At 43.3% G+C, this 16,835-nt stretch overlaps 1 protein-coding gene across 1 annotated transcript; it reads right to left on the reverse strand.

Annotated features, from left to right (window-relative positions):
* Positions 1 to 1,040: 1,040 nt before the first annotated feature.
* Positions 1,041 to 15,314, reverse strand: LOC309403433 (p53 apoptosis effector related to PMP-22-like; the record flags this gene model as incomplete). The annotated part of the gene is made up of 3 exons (XM_081997555.1): positions 1,041 to 1,255; positions 1,491 to 1,634; positions 15,104 to 15,314. 3 exons carry the CDS (start codon positions 15,312 to 15,314, stop codon positions 1,041 to 1,043), a joined length of 570 nt encoding a protein of 189 aa, XP_081853681.1.
* Positions 15,315 to 16,835: the final 1,521 nt, after the last annotated feature.

Genomic DNA, 16,835 nt, shown 5'->3' on the forward strand with positions numbered 1-16,835 from the left:
TTTATGCATTTTACACTATGTATGACAGTATACACTTTCCACTTTTAAAATACTTAGGAACAGCAAACCAGTGCAAAAGGGGCCTTTTAACAAATGTTTGATACCTACATTCACACTACTCCAGATCCGTTCCTGATGTGTAGGGGAATCATACCTCTGCTTAAGTCCTTCCTGACCCTTTTACGCTGGATAAAAGAGCTGGACCAGTATAACAGAACTCCTTAAAGCCATAGATTTTGATACAGCAGATAAAAGAGGCAGATGCCCATGAAGAAAGCCACACCAGCAGCCTCTTCAAACCAGGTCTGTAGGTTGCAGGAGTGGCTCGAAATCTCCTCCACCTCTGCCTGCTCTGTGCTGGCCCAGCAACGGCGTGCCAGGATTTTTAAGCATTTACTGATGGCTTTTGATTACTCTTACAAATATTCAGAAATAAATATTTACATTCCACATGGATGGGTAAAAGTCAAGGTGCTGGCTTTGGCAGGGGGCTTTCTCTTGTCCTTTTCTTACCCTGTCCCTATGGCTTAAGTGAATGAATGAAAAATGGGAGCAAAGCTATGGAGTGCTGGCTGACTAATTTACTACTTTGGCAGTCAGTGGATAAAGGCATTTGGCTTCTTGAAAAATGTGGAAAATCTTCAGGTTAAAAATGATACGTACAAAATGGGATTGTTGTGAGCTGCTTTCCTTCAGGAAGATGATATATGTTGTTTTGTTTACTGGAAAAAGCTTTTCTGAATTTAGTTAGAAATATGAATGCATTTCAGATGCAATGGAATCCACATACACCCCACTCATGGGAACGAATGAGGAAAACCAAGGTTTTTTAATGTTTAGACTTTATCTAACCAACCCACATCAGATATGGAGGTTCAAAATAGAGTAGATGATAACTTTATTGCAGAATGCCAGTACCATTTTTCTACACACATTTGAAGAGTTTCCAGCCTTTTCTACCAACATCTGATGACGATATTTTGGAAAACGTAGCTAGTCTGTCAGATATCTCTGGAATACGAACGCATTTTTCCTGGTGCTTACGGGGAAGAGTAAAAATATGTGGGCTTCACATTACCCAAGATCTGATCTTCATAGTTAGGAAGGCAGCAGAAGAAGAATCCCAAGCATATTTCCATAATGGCGGTGGTCCAGCCAAAGCCGTAGGCCCAGCTGAACATATTGATCCCTGTCATTTCAATTTCAGTTGAGAACTTTACTGGATAAATGACCAGGCCCATGATGGAGAACACAGCTGAAGAAACAGGAGAAAACAAAAAATGTTTACGCAAACACCCGTCACATTGCCTGCCTCCATAACACCTGTAGCTAAACCCACCCATGTTTAGGAGGATTTGAAAGTCGATCCACTGCCTTGACAGACTTTATGTTGTTTTTCATTGAGAGTTCAAGTGCACTCAGGCACAGACCTGGGTGTAGAATCAGCGGATACCCGCACAAGCTAAACTTGACTTCATATACTGCCTTACCAGCGACAAAAAGCAAGCCTCCAATCCCTCGTATGAAATTGAACCGAAGCGTGTCAATGGCAAATGCTATGATGGCCAGAGCAAAACAGATGACTAGAAGTATAAAGCCGACCAGGTATGTGGCAGCAGCAGCTCTTCCCCAAGCTGAAATCAGAAGGAAGATACATTAGAATTGAACAAAAAAATCCCTTGCAGTATTTTTCTCTGGTCTATAATGAAATACTTGTTTTAAACAAATGTGAAAAGAAAGTCAGCTCCCAAGAAGGAAAGCTTTCTGTCCTCCCGGAGGTGAGCGTTTTAGTTCCACAAGGAATCATTCACTAAGTGCAGATTGCATAAAAACACCAGCTTTGACCTCTTGTAGAAAATGCAACAGGGCTTGCGGGCAAGCTTCCTCTTTAGATTTAACAATTAAGAATTGAGATAAAAATTACTGTAAAGATGGAATGTAAAGAATGGACACTCTCCTTCAGTAACAAATGTCGTTGCCTCAGCAGCTGCTATAAAACCAGCAGCATTTTGCCTGGACAAGCAGAATTAGACCGTCCCTGAAACTAATTCAATTCTTCCTTTAAAAAAAAGTGTTTATAGAAGCACTACCACTCTGGCATGCAAATTTAAAGGTATGGCAATAATCCATAAATGTCAAAATCTGGTGGTTTCTGCCTTTTCAGCTCTGTGTCCTAAATGAAGCTAAAGATTTGGAACCTGTTTTGTAGGGAAATTGGACTTCTGCTTTTAATTCAAACTCAGAAGCATTTATCTTTGAAAAACTTGTTCAGGATATTAATACTTTCATTTTCAAATTATATAACTTTATGTTATAACATGTCAGATCTTAGCATATTGTGTTGGCGTAACAACTGAAAAAAAGGTATTATTTATTCAATATTTTAAGTCTTGAGGGGCAACTACTGCTCAAAGAGCTCGAAGTGTCTCCTCTTCTGCATGTAGAAAGCCCACTTTGACACATTTAAAATTGCATTATGTAGATGTAGTAGGCAGTTAAAGTCTGCTGGGCATCTACAGACTTCACCCCCTCACCTACACCATGTGTTTGTAAGGTGTCGGCTTCTAACCAAATATATACAGCAGCAGTGCTGAAAAGTTATCACAGCCCAAACAACCCTGATAATTACAACTCAACTGAAACGTAGAGCATGCTGTTGAGTAAAAGTTCCCAATGGAACTGTGTAAGTTAAGATTTTTGATATCCAATACCCTGACAATTTGTTTGCTTCAAGCATGCAAGTAATAAAATGCAAAGTACCTTCCCTCTGGCCAATGTCGGGCAGGCACGAAAGCCACCATCCTGTCCCTGGTGAGTGACACCTTGGTGCTCAACCTCTCTTCCCCCAGGCCCCAAACGGCCTCTGCTAGTAGACTAGAAAAATGGATCAGGATTTTCCAGCTCTACTTTTCCTCCTATCAGCCCATCAAAAACAATTTCCCTTTTTGTTTGCTTTTCACCAACTCCCCCGCTTTATGATTCCTGGTCTGTTCTAGCTATTGGACTACGTTTTCAGTTTTATGTCATGTCTTTTTTCTCCCATATACCAAAAAGCTTCTGTCTGCTCAAAGGGCTTTTCAGCTGTATTATTTTTCCTTTAAATAGGCAGCTGCCTGAGAAGACTCAAAGGGATAGCAAAGACATGTCTACATCTCAGCTTCTCAGCCCAGCATTTTAGCCCAAAGTCTTCTCTTGGGGAGTTTACAGGAGGCTTGGAGGTAGAGCATGCAACGCAGAGACACGGGTGGGAGGGCAGCACCTCAGGCAGAGTATGAAAGGAAACAGCCAGGAACAGGAATTTCTTGTACTGCCACAGCTCAGTTTACCCTGTTGAGGATGCTCCTGCCACCCCTCTAAAACGGCAAAAAAAGGGGCACCTGACCATAAAAGAAGTTGCTCAGCATCAGTGACCTCACTGCTCTTGGATATGAGTGTTTTAACTTCCGGCAGAAGAGTGAAATGACAAGAACATCTAGATGTGATGTTTTTTGTTAGGTTCACAACCAGTTGTGGTTAGGTGCAAAACTCCTGGGCAAAAGGGTGTCGCTGCCCAGAGCAGACTCAGAGCGCAGCCGCCCACCCCGAGAGTGCTGAAGCACCACAAGTCCTGGGGGTTTCATCTCACCCACTGCCACCGCCGCTGCTGCGAGCAGCAGACAGTCTGCCAAAGCTCAGCCTTGCTTCCCAAAATGAGCTGATGGCACAGCACTGTCCCCAAGGTGGGAGCATCGCCTGGGCTGGGGTCTCAGGGGGCAGTGCCTGGTGGCCACAGCCATGTGTGGTGGCACCTTGCCCATGCCACCACCTCCCTCCTCCGTCAGGCTCGCCCAGGTGTTTTTCCTGAAGTGGTGTTACAAACGCTGTGGCTGTATGAAAGCAGTTTGGGTGCACACCCAGCCCGCCGGGCACTGGCTACATGGCAAGAAGAGACATGCGTGTTGCAGGGTGCTTACAACTTTAGGAGGCATTGCTTAATCACCTAACAGCCAACTTTGTGTCTCCTGCTTTCGCAAAAGAGAAAAAAAATTAACTCAACATTGTAAGAAAAGCAATACGCAGCTCCAGGTAAGGCAACAGCATTGCATGGAAGAGTCACTGCGGGGTTATTTTGAGGAACGGTACCCTGACTTTATCTGTCATTTACAAAAAGTAGCAGTTAGCAGCAGCCTAAGACCACACTGTGCAAACACCTTACCTTTCTAGGGTAGAAGGTAGGAAAAGCTATGTGTAGGAATAATTGCAACTGTTTCTATATCTGAGATAATTATTTCTCCTTGTGTCAGACAGGAGGACATAAACATAAACCAAAAGCATAATTAAATTATTCTAACTGCAAAGCTTTTTCCTAAAAATGTGAATCTAGGCTGAAGAATGATCACAGGTGGAACACTAACTCAAAATACGCTTGACTCTAGAGAGAAGACAGTTGAAAGCTGGCAGGATCTAGCCCACTTGTCAAAAAATCAATAGAAACAGAGGGAGCAGCGGATTACAGGACATCAGTCTGAGTCTGTGAAAATATTCAGCAATTTGTGAGACCTGTTTTCTCAGCCCCCCAAAATGGGAGTGATGTTTTGGCTGCTTACGGGTTAAAATGTGCTTACGAGAAAAAAACCACATGTATTGACGTGAGAGTGTCCTTGAATACCAGCAGGACCCTGTAACACACTAGTGTCAGTCCTATTTCTTCCTTTTTCAGCTCCTCTAGCAGTTGAAAGAACACCAATGAACACTATGAAAGGGTTTGTAGGAAGATACACACCGTCCGTTCTTGAAAAGTCCTTCTAGCTGGCAATTTTCTGAGCAATTTTGTCTTAAAACAAGACCTTGCTACCCTAAAGAGGCAAAAGGAACCCACGTTTTCATGCCTATCTAAAGCAGAGCAAGGACAGTGCTTCTAGTTACAGGGTTTTGTACATCAATTTGTGAGAGTCCAGACTTCCCACAGTGAATGCAGTAATATGTGACTACTGGAAAGTGAAAATAAGTGCCTGCCTTCTAAGATTCCCTGCTGTGCCAGGAGAACCTTGAGCTACTTTAGAGACCAAAAAGAGTCTACCCGTGCTAGTACAGAGCTCACTGTAGCTTATGAGCAAAATAATTAGCTGAGACAGTGTACAATAACAACGCAGCTTTATTACCCTGCTATTAAAGCTAACACAGTTTAGAGGTTGCATGACTACCTCTTGTATTGCACCATCTGAACACACTCTGAATATCCTATTGCTAACTGCAGCCATAGGGAAGCTGACGGACTTCATTAGAGATCCAGTATCAGGAATGTCTCCAGTTTCCTGCCTTCCTGATTTTATTCCCTCATGCATTTTCCAGTTTGCAAAAGTGTAAACACTGTTTGTACTCCACACATAAGGCAATAAGCTTCCTCGCTCAGCAGTAAGTTGAGCCAAGATCGAGTCTTTCCTTATTTCCTTGCCATATTTCATGCTCCACACAGTGCCTTCAAAAAAGAGCTGTCATGCCTTGAAGATAGCATGTGAAGTCTACTTCCCTATGATAAATACAAATTTCTGTGTTTCTCGTGTATGTGGTTCAAAACATGGTAAAACATTCACAATGACGTTCTCACACCTTGCTTGATCTGGTACTCTCAAAGAACACAAACTACTGAATCTCTCTCTTTGGGTGACATTTTCTGAAAGAAACCCCAGAGAGTTCAGAAGGACTTCTCCTGATCTGATCAATAAGAACATGCTTCTCCAGATTTTCCTCCTGGCTCGAAGCTAAATACACAGCTAGCACTGGAAAGAAAAATAAATGTTTATTGCCACCTCACAGACACCAACAATTATCTACAGGTTCTTGCTGACTGATCGTTTTAACACATCAGGCACTGCAACGAATTGTGCAGCGATTTTAGGAAGGATAGTTTTAATTCAAAAGAAACAGGGAGGCAGGGGAAGAAAGTGTAACAGACTAATATTTTGCTCTCTTATCCTTCATACCACCAAGGGAAAGAAACACAAACCCTGCAGTTCTAGTTCCAGTCTTACAAAGCGATTTTTACAAGAACAAAAATCTGCCGTGGTGGTGATTCATCCCTGAGTTGTACATAATGAGAATGTTTCTAGGCTGAGTTTGCAGAGCTCAACCTGTTTTACGTCTTTCTGATTAAAGGGAAAGAGCATTATTTTGGAAACAAAGCTGAACTCAGGTTTCTCAACCTGACGTTCTTCATCAGGGTGTGGTGAACTCTGCAGAGGACATATTTCACTTTGAAAAGGAACAGTTTGGCCTGGTTTTATCCATTTCATTTTGGTTTGTTCCCCTTGAGAAAGTTTCCATGTGAAAGTGAGCATGTCTGCAGAAGAACATGTGTCCTCCTTAGCTTGAATCCTAAAATGGCCCATCAAACTCAGTAATCCACATCTCAATTTACCAGCTGAAGGGTTATGAGCTGTTGCTGTATACTCAAGCCACTGTCGTCCAGGACTCTGAATTCCCCATGTTACCTGTGCGACACTGGACAGTGCAAAATCCTGTCTGCTGGAAATCAGGACTCTGTATCATACCAACTATTTTTTGAAAAAAAATAAGTGAACATTGAAATCTTTGCAAGTGTTTGCTGATCACGTGAGCTGACATTGAATTACCAGTGTGCATGTGTTTGTACACAGCCAAGATAAATTAGAAACTATTAAAAGCAGCTTCTTATGAATAAATTGTATGTGCAGACTGAAAGCTATTGACTGAAAATAATTTCAAAGGAAGGCTATACAAATGAAGAAAATCACATGCTAGTCATAGATAATTTATGAACAGAATAAAATGAGGAAAAAAAATCAAAGGCATGATTGGGTGTGTATTATTCTCTGAGCTTCTACATTGCATCTGGATCATACTTAAAACAAAGCAACTGCATTCTCTGAATATCTTTCCCTTGGGAAGTCAATACTGGATGTTTTTCTCTGGGGTTTCTTTGTGTGATGAGTTTATATCATTTGAAGTCTTTCACCATTTTGGTCCTTCTCTTTGGCATCCATTTTGGTAACTCCATTCTTTTTCCCCTAGTATTACTCCTTTAGAATTCATTGGCAGTTAATACGTATTTCTCATTTAATAACAGAGTATTATCTCATAACATGCAAGCTGTTTTTCTGTGATCAGGAACCAACTTTTAGCTTGCCACTACTTAAGAGACAACCATGGAAGCAGAGAATGACCTATTTAGGTTCAAAGTAAGACAATGTCATTGCAAAAGTTTCTTGGTGATTAGTAGTGGGTCCCACATAAATGAGAAAGAATTAGGACTTCCAATTAGCCCATAATAATGATTTTAGATTACAGCAGTAGGGGAAAGAACCTTTTCATAGGTCATAGGCCGTCTATCAGGAAAACACAGTATGTATTAACAGAAAGCAGTCTGGTCTTGACCAGGATATGGTCTTGGCCATAGCTTAGTGTTAAGGTGATAGCTTAGCTTGGCTTGGTGGACTTTAACTCCTTTAACGCAAAAACCTGTTAATTCCCCACCACTGACCTCACTCACAAACACATACAGGCAAAGTCTGCATCCAGGGCGTTACATACGTCTGCAAACCTCTTCTCTTACTGAGGTAAGCAATTCAACTTAGAAGCTATTCCAACTTGAATTTGAGGGGAGGAGCAGTTACATCTTGAGGGAGTGGTTCAAATTCATCTCATCATAAGCCCAGGCATGTACAAGCTTGACTTAGAAACTGGCTTCTGCAAATCTTGTATTAATGAGGGCTGCTCCCTGATGCTTACTTAGCGCTAGGGAGGTAGAAGTGGCAGAGGGCGTAGAGCCATCATCAAAGGCAGTACCAAGGGAGTAAGTTAGCTATTAAAATAACGTGCACACAGTGCCTCAAAATTAAAGGTTTGCTCATGAGAGAGTACCCCTATCTCGCATTATCTTCAGAAGCAGTTGCATACATTGAGAACATCTCGGGATTAAAGCTCAGTCTTATACACTTTCATGCTATAACATTTTTTCCTCCTATTTTTTCCTATTTATTTTAAATTAAAGCAGGATTACTTACACTTGGATGTGTATATGGGGGTTGCGAAGGTCAGGTAAATAAAACACGTAAGTTATTGAGGAATTAGTTCATGTACATAAGCTCAGTTAATCAGAGCAGTAAGATGTACCTGTTCCCTAAACTACCTCTGAGTTAAAGGTAGGTTAAAATATTTAACGTGAATTAAACAGAATCAACTTCCATGATAACACAGGTTATGAACTAGGGCTTTTAATCAAACCGGAGGAGTGGAACCTTTCCAAAAAGCTTGTTTAAATTTTTATTTTCCCAGGGCCATTTGAGGCTGAAGAACACTGAATTTATAACCCATTTCCATATGCACCAAGTATTGTTCTCACCCTTGATCCAAAGTTTTCATGCTGTGAGCAAACTTTGTTCTGAAACCTTGGTGAAAGTTGCCTTTGCACTAGGGAGTTTCTTTCTGATAGAGAGCAGCTGTGAATCTAGATCTAATTTTCTGCTAGAAGCAAATTTTACCGTTTGCAAAAATACCCAACCACCCAACATATAAGCAGAAATGGTACTGATTTGGGCACAGTGTGCATATTCAACATAATAGGTGACATTAGAGGTATCCAGTTGCAGATCAGTACTTCAGCAGGACTGTGTGTGATCTGAAGTGTTATTTAGTACCAGTAGAAGGAAGCCAGAAACCTCTGAGACATAGGCTACCATCGTCACTTCACAACCAGCTTGAGTTCCTGGGAATTTTTGACCGATGAGAGATCTTGTAATGGTGCTTGACAAAGAAGAAACACAGCATTACAATACTCACTGACTCAAACTTTTCAATGTTGCTCAGAACAATACAAGCTGTCAGTGAGAAGTGATACGGAAATGTAAAAAATCCAGTGTTTTGAGAGTTTTGGTTCTTTTCCTGCATAACTGCTTTCCTGCTTAAGTAACCTGACTGTTTAACCCTACAGTGGAATTCAAAATCCGTCTTGCAGTCCTTATCACCGTTCAGACTATGGAGAGGCTATTATAGCCCTGCTGTATCAGATTACCTCAATAAGCTAGAGGAAGAGATGAGGTGAAGAGAAATGAGAGTTTAGCCACAAGTTTCCATACATTTCCAGCAGAGATGCCTCCTGTGTGTGAGTGAACGGTATCCGCTCAAGGACTTAAGGTCCTGATGACACAAAGTGTTGAGGATCTTCACGAAGTCCTCAACACCAGCAGATAATATCTCCTGATGGGGAGATGAGAGCCCTCTACACGATTGCTATTTTTCCATCCAATTTAATTGTAATTCTTAAAGGGAGGTTGGATAATAAACAGTGGGATGCCATCTGCAATTGCTCTCTGTAGAGTTAATTGCTGAAGAGCATAACTATTATTTAGAAAATATCCTGATTAAATGAATCTGCCACTAAACATATAAAAGGACAAATGCTAAAATTACAACGGAAAGCATGTTAGCGATTGCAGATGAGGAATGGAAATTGCCATGGCAATTAAATGCTCTGGGCTTGATTCCCTTCTCTTATACCTCTTTAGTAACAAGGGAATGTCTCCCACAAGCTGGGGGAAAATCAAATTCGTTCTTTCTTTCTTGCATCAGAGTTCCTTAAATATACTGTTGTGATATTTTCATTACTATATACATTAAATTGAGCCTGTATTTTCTAGCATTCTGAATTTTGAATAATGATTGAATATTCCATGTTATTAGGTAACTGATGTTGTAATCCCATTTCTCACTGGTTAGTCTCAGGTAACATTACACTTTCAGGAGACTGATGACTTCGGAAATTATGTCCTTCTCTTTACACTGTCATTAAAACTACCAGCAATCACTGTATATAAATATAATTGTTTCATGCTACAAAGCAGCAGGAACAGCAACAAGCTTTCATTTTCAGTTCATCCTGTGTCAATGGAGTCAAGGTTTACCCTCTAATCCAGGCAATGCACAGAGCATAGAGCTGGGCTCCATCCTGGACTCTGCCATGGGCTGCCTTGGGCTGGTCAGAGACCTCCCCAGCCTTTGTTTCCCAGCTGCAAGGACACTTTTCCAAACCTACTTGAATTTCACCAAATTCTGAAAGCCTTTAGGTGCAGAACCTTGACTTCAGAGGAAGTCTGCAATAAAAGCCCCATGACTTGAGCTGGTCCCTGCTCCAAAAGCACAGTTACTTGTTCGCTTCATTTCTATTCCTAGGTGCAGACACCCTGGGAAGCCACAGAGCCGCCAGGACAGCCTGCTTCTCCTCCCAGGCCCCGCTGAGAGGGGCTGTCTCCCAGCCCGTCCCTCTGGACATCCCATCTCACTCTGCTCAGGGCACTTGCTTCGACTTGAGGCAAGTGAGGGCTTCCCCACGCCTGGGATTAGGTGCCGGCTGTCAGATGCGATGGGAACGCAGGGGAAGGCAAAACAGCTTTACGTAGGCAGCGCGGCAATGGGGAAACTTGGTGTCTGGTCTGTCCTGTGCCCCAGGAGTGCTGAGTCACCGGTCTGCTGGAGAAGTTAGTTTTCCAGAGGGAGAAAATTAGCTGTGGGGCCAGCAGTGCGAAGGCAGCGGTAGGTGTAGTACCAAGAGGAGTCCTTTGCTGCGAGGAGACTGATCCTGACCACACCGTGTACCTTGCCATGGTATCATTAGCTGGGGATTTTTAGCAAGTGATTTCTGTTTTGTTATTCCTCCAGAATAATAAACAATACTTCATCATAGCAAAAGATTCCCTGGATCCCAGAGCCTGATATAGGCAAAACAGGGAAGAAAATCTGCTCATCAAGAGAGTTCTTATGAGACTAAAGCAGAATATTTATTTTCTCAAGAGGATATTACCTTTTGCAGCTTTCACTTATCCTGTAGACATACTATCTGCTGCCGTATTTGAAGTAATTTTTGTTCGTTATAATCATACTATATTAACCATCCTATCTTTCAGTATTGCATTAATATTCATGGACCAAAATAAAACTGGAATGAGCTAGAACATAGTTACCCATTATTTGCTTGGAAGACAAGATGCAGGAAGGTGTCCTTTCCAGATGGCAAAATTATTCATCCCTGCACTGATCTCCACAGCCACTAAACCCTCCACACATCCTAGGAAAAAGCTGTAATTCGATACTATGGTGTGAAAATAACTGAAGATCTGGATTCCACTTGTCAGGTGGAAATGCTTTTTCCTGATTTTTTTTTCACCCAAGATCCCTGTTTGCACCATGCAAACGAGCCGACCACTTCAACCTAAATTTGGAGCTTTAAGCTTGCAGTTATTTTGATGGCAGCATCTGCACGTGGAAGAGCTGCAGGGCTGGGTGGAACACAAGGTGGGACAAGCGTAGCCACGAATTTTTCATCTTATTGTACATCATGTTGGGACTAATAAAATAAAATCTGTTATTTTCCCCCAACCAATGTCACACATGTTTAAACACCTTCGAAGCCTGCAGTGGAATAAATTACATACTGAAAAAGTGTCTCAGGTCCGCGAGGCACACCTTCTTCAAGCGAGGTTATATATCCAAAATTCAAGAAAAACAAAGGAGTGCTGTGCTAGCTTCATGAAGGGATTTAACCGCTCCATTTTCTTTACAAGCTCAGCCATGTCGCAGCCAGATACATTCCACACTGTGCTCATTATCTATCCAAAAAGTTGTTGTCTCTGTCTTTGTAAAGGTTTAAGCACATTATAAGCCTGAGACCCTTATTTATGCCAAGTGCCAGGACTTTGCAGAGCTACAGTTTGCATCTCTCAATCCATCATCTTAAACTCCATTTGTTTCTAGTAAGCATCCTAATGCATGAGATATTTTTCCCTAGAAAACACTATTTATTTGAGCTAAATATGCTTGAAAAGCAAAAGACTTCTGATAAAGTCTAGATCACTGTCATATGGTTAAAGCAGAAGATCTGAACTCTTGGAGAAGATAGAGTGAATTAACTCTGCATATTCTTACTCTACAGAGTTCATAAACTTTGCAGAAGGCCTAGAGTGTGTAGATGCTTTCACAGGAGATAACTGCACCAGTGGATTTATTCTCCTGGCTTTCAAAAAAAAAATTGTGCAGGCATCTTGTCTTCCCTGTGAGGTTTTGAATTCTGCCAGCTTAAGCAACTATTCAGAGACACCAAACTCCACTGGTGCGACCAACAAAACATTCAACCTGCTTCCCTTTCAAACTGACTGACGTCAATGATGTTGGCTTTTTGTCTTCTGTATGTGTATATACATATGTTAAGCCAAACAGCAGAGATTCAAGGGGAATTACAAATAATGCAGGTGGACAATTTAATTTTAATTTGCACATTATATTGAACAACTTGCAAGAACATTACAATTATATCTAATTATGATAGGATGAAGATGTCTGTAGTGGATTAAGATAGCTACACTGTCCAAGTCGTGTTGAGAATATTTGCTGGCAGCTGCTGGGGTACACATGCGTATCAGGTATGTCAATGAAACCATCCCTGCAGGAAGACTGAATTTCAGAAACTACCGAGCCTGCGGCAGATTAGGCAGGGAAACTGGGAGTAAAGCCCAGAGGAAAGGAGATGGGAACTGTGGAATAGAAAGGGAAGAGAAAGAGTTCATCTCCAGAAAGATGTAAAACACTTCTGTCCTTTCTGTTTACATCACATCTTTTGTCTCTCTGCTCAGGAAGGCGTGTAACTACGCTTTGTTTACCCAGCACTGTTTAGCTTGGCACAAGACAAAGTCAAACATCCCACAGAACATGATGCTGAATTCTTGTTTTCTATGACCTTTCTGGAGCAGTGTGGTTAAATGTAATTCCAGAATTATTAAAATCCTGCGTTTCAGCACTGGGGCAGGTAGAATCAGGCTCAACACGAGACCTGGATGCTCACAAGTGAGATGCTGTCTCATGGTCTGGTCTTTTGGGAGGAATCCAAGACCATCATCAGGCACCTGCGCCCTGTGTGAGGAAAGGCAGGAGCCCCAGAAGAAAAATCCCAATGCCACACCAACTAAGCAAAGACAGAATGATAGGAAAACCAAAGGACAGTATTGGATCTGAACACATCCCACCTCTGGAGAGGTGTCTGAAGGAAGGAGCTGGAAAGGATCAGGACAGTGACATGAGTTTGAATCCTTAATGGTCAGACCTACAGCTCTCCTATGGGTCAGGGGTAACCCACCTCTGTAATGGCCAGGATCTACATTGTAGTGGCATAATCTTGTAGACGCAGAAGCCTGGCAGCGTAATCCACTGTCACTTGGCCTATGTACACATTTTTTACATACAGGCTTTACATATTCTCCCACTGGCTAAATGACTCCATTGTCCCAGATGGATCTTCCTTTTCCATCTGGAAATTTTGTCCAGGAGGATTTTGAGAATTTGCTTAGGTTTTCTGGGTATTTAGTAAGCTTGAAAAGGTCAAATGATAGAAGTGTGTCCATTGAGAGCGTAATGCAACCATGCAGCACATGAAGAGCGTTTCTAATGCTTTCAGCAGCATCAGCTGACTCTCCAATGTACGCGCTGGAGAATATTCTTCATGTCTGTACTAAGTCCAACATTTCTAACATGTTAGAAGTGCTGGACTTATTGTGGATGTGATTCATGGTAACCCCAAACATTGCAGGATAGTCCACATAGAGGATGACCTCTCTGGTTTGTCTGTAGATGCAGTCCTGTGGGAAACTGCATACAACTGCAAAATTTAAGCATTTAAGAGTGAGGCAGGGTAAGGAAGGAAGTGAAATGCCAACCAACCATGTAGGACCTGGAAGCAAGGTGATACTTCTCTTGCATTATCAAGAGAAGCAAGGTGAAACTTCTAAATATTTTCTGTCCAGTTAAAGCTGGCATTCATGACACGGGTAGTGCCTAACCTGGCGATCAAGACGAGGGCTCACTTTTCATGGAAACTTCTCTAAAGAAGCCCCTTGCTAAGCATCACGGTCTCTCTCCTGCTCTCCAGCACCATGTACCAGCGGCAGCAAACTGGCTTGGTCTATGCCCAGCCACACAGCTGACGCAGGAGCTCTGAGGGCAGGACTGGGCGTGATGCTGGATGGAGCCAGTCTTGTCCTGGAGCCCTGCACTCAGAGAGGCCTGAATTTTGTGCATAGAAGGTAGAGTTTGGCCATAGATAATAAACTTTCAGGAACAATTTGGAAAAGTTTTAATAAATGATCCCTGAGACTGCTTCTGCAAGTGTTTTTACGCTCATTTTCAACAAGAGCAGCTGAGATTCTGAGCCTTAGAGAAAATGCTCTTACTTTTCATTTTAATTAGCATAAACTGTAAGAACACTTGAACTTTCCTCCTGGCTCAGGCTAACAGCTCATCACTCACAATAATTTGTTTCAGACTGTGGCCAATAGCAGATACACAGGAGAAAAAAAAAAAAGAAAAAGAAAAAGGGCACATCTAGAGTGAACCTTCTGTTGGCCTATTCTCCCAGACTCCGTGGTTTACATCTTTTGAAGCTGAAGGTTGCACCTGGGTCAACATGTTTAATAGCATACTTAACAAAAAACTCAGTACAAACAAGAAATCCTTTCATCTTTTAAAGCTTTCTTTCAGAATCACAAGGAGAGTCTTTCACATGACCCACCTACCGGAGCAGTTTCAGGGCAGCATTCTGCAGCCTGACACTCCCTGGGAATATCTTCCTACCATCTTACATTTTGACCTCCCCATGTCTTGCTGGCACTCAGGGCTGGCTTATCACACCAATGCTGGGCTTACCCATGCAACTTGCTGTTTGGACATTAGATCAGCAGTAGCTCTTAAGTTTTGGAAAGCAGCGATTAGTGAGAAGAGGTTACTAGCTTCTTCTAAGAGAGGAAGAAAACCTTAAATACTGTAATATTTTCTGCACTGGTACATTACCATGTGTGGTTTTTTGCACTGTGCAACCCACCATCTAAAGCAACCAGGTTTCTTTCTGCATAGGGGTGAGGACATTTTTCTTCTTCATCCTGTTAGTCAAAAGCCTTGATGTATTTCACTGGCAGTCCCTACTGCCCATAACTTCATATAAAAATGCCAGATATTAGGCGATATGGTTAGGAAGGCTGATGGAAGATGAGCTCGGAGGTTTGACCCACTGCTTCAGAGACTGCTCCCCACCACCCTTGCAGGCGCTTACCGTAACCCATGAGGGACTCGCAGGTCCATTCCCCACCCTGCTCAGACCTCTTGCAGCTCTCCCATAACGACGCTTGGTGCACGTAGGGCAAGGTCTGCGACTCCAGCCAGCCCCTGCCTGCCAGCGCAATGATACCAAAGATGACGCCTATGCCCAGGAGCAGGGGCAGGATCCATCTGCACCGCGTGTAGTCCAGGCCGTACTTCACCATCTTCCAGGGCAGGGGGAGGCTGACGGGACGAGGGTGGCCGTCTCTGCCACGGACTCAAGGACGCGAAGCGAAGGGTGCTTCTGCAAAGCCCCTGGAAAGCGAGCGCCGGGACCTGCGAGCGCGTGTGCAGATGGTTGAGAAAAGCTTTTTAATGAGGAGGGACACGGCAGGGAGGGAGGGGTGGAGGGAGGGAGGGAGCTCCACCTAGATTCAGGTGAGTAAGAGCTGCCGCCGAGCAATAACCAGTTGAGCTGGGGAAAAGCTTCGAGGCTGGGTTTATCTGTGGGATCCTCTCTGCCCTGCTGACTAGGTAACAAATCGGGTGCTGTTCACCCTCAGCGTTTAACGCTTTCCTTCCTGCCTCTCCCCAGCAGCTGGAGCATCTCACAGCTGTGTTTACACCTTTCTGCCTCCTAAGGGATTTGCATTACGGCAGGCGAATCCAGGAGACAAGCCAGGAAACCATTTGCATTAGAGAGTGGTTGCTTCTGAAACTTGCCACCCGGAGGTTGTAAGTCTCTTTTCTTGACTCCATTTAAAAATAAAATTATGCCTTATTTTTTACAATTAAAAAAAAATTCCTCTAGCTGCTATAAAGCTAAGGCAGTACAGAGCGTGTGACTGCCCTGCCTCCCCCTTTTGGGACACAGCTGCAGGGGAAAATAAACAACATTTACCCTTAAAAATATGGTACGGCCTGTGTATAGCCTTAGAGGGAGAACAAAAACTAAGCTCTGATCTGACCGTGCCTTACGAACGCTCCCTGCGCGCGGCTCTGTCTGCCCGGGGCCTGTCAGGGCCTGTCTGCAACATGCTGTGAGAGCAACGTCGAGATGAACCACCATCTTGCCGTGCCGTCTGAGCCCACCCAGCCGAGGGCGGGCAGAGTTTTCTGCCTGTCAGCTCAGGAGTGGTATAGCCGCGTTTGGAGCCCTCTCGCTTTGAACCCACACGTGCTACCACCTAGTATTTTGGTAGGGCTCGGATGTGTTTACATGGGGAAGCAGCTGCATCCCTTGCAGATCGAAGCTGGTTTCTGTGAAACAGGGTTAAGCACAGAGGAGGCAAAGTGTCGCTCAGTCCCGTGGTGGATTTTGTCGGGGGGGAGGGGGTCTGCACCCAAGTACAGACCTCATTTACTCACAGACACATGCTACTATATTGCACCTTTCACGGCGAAAAGTGACATCCATGCTGAACTACAAACTCCACAGCATTTTGCTGAATTCATATTCATAAGTCAGTAACGGACTAAATAAAATAAATTAATAATCTGCGTGCGATTTGCACACTGTGCAGGGGATGGCACGAGAAGGCGCTGAGCGTGCACAGACCCAGGCTGGAACACCCACCGCGATGAGATGCAGCACTGCGAAGAGGTAGTGGCTCCATCATGGAAGAAATTTGAACGGGCTAACGTGACACCGTGCCTTACCTATAATCCGAGATTGCTCATTAGCCTGCTGGTAGATTAGCAGTGGCGTGGCTGCTTTGCCTCTCATGCTCCAGCCGGTGCAATTC

Source organism: Phaethon aethereus, assembly GCF_964289735.1.
Source record: "Phaethon aethereus genome assembly, chromosome: 3".
NCBI classification, from domain to species: Eukaryota; Metazoa; Chordata; class Aves; order Phaethontiformes; family Phaethontidae; genus Phaethon; species Phaethon aethereus.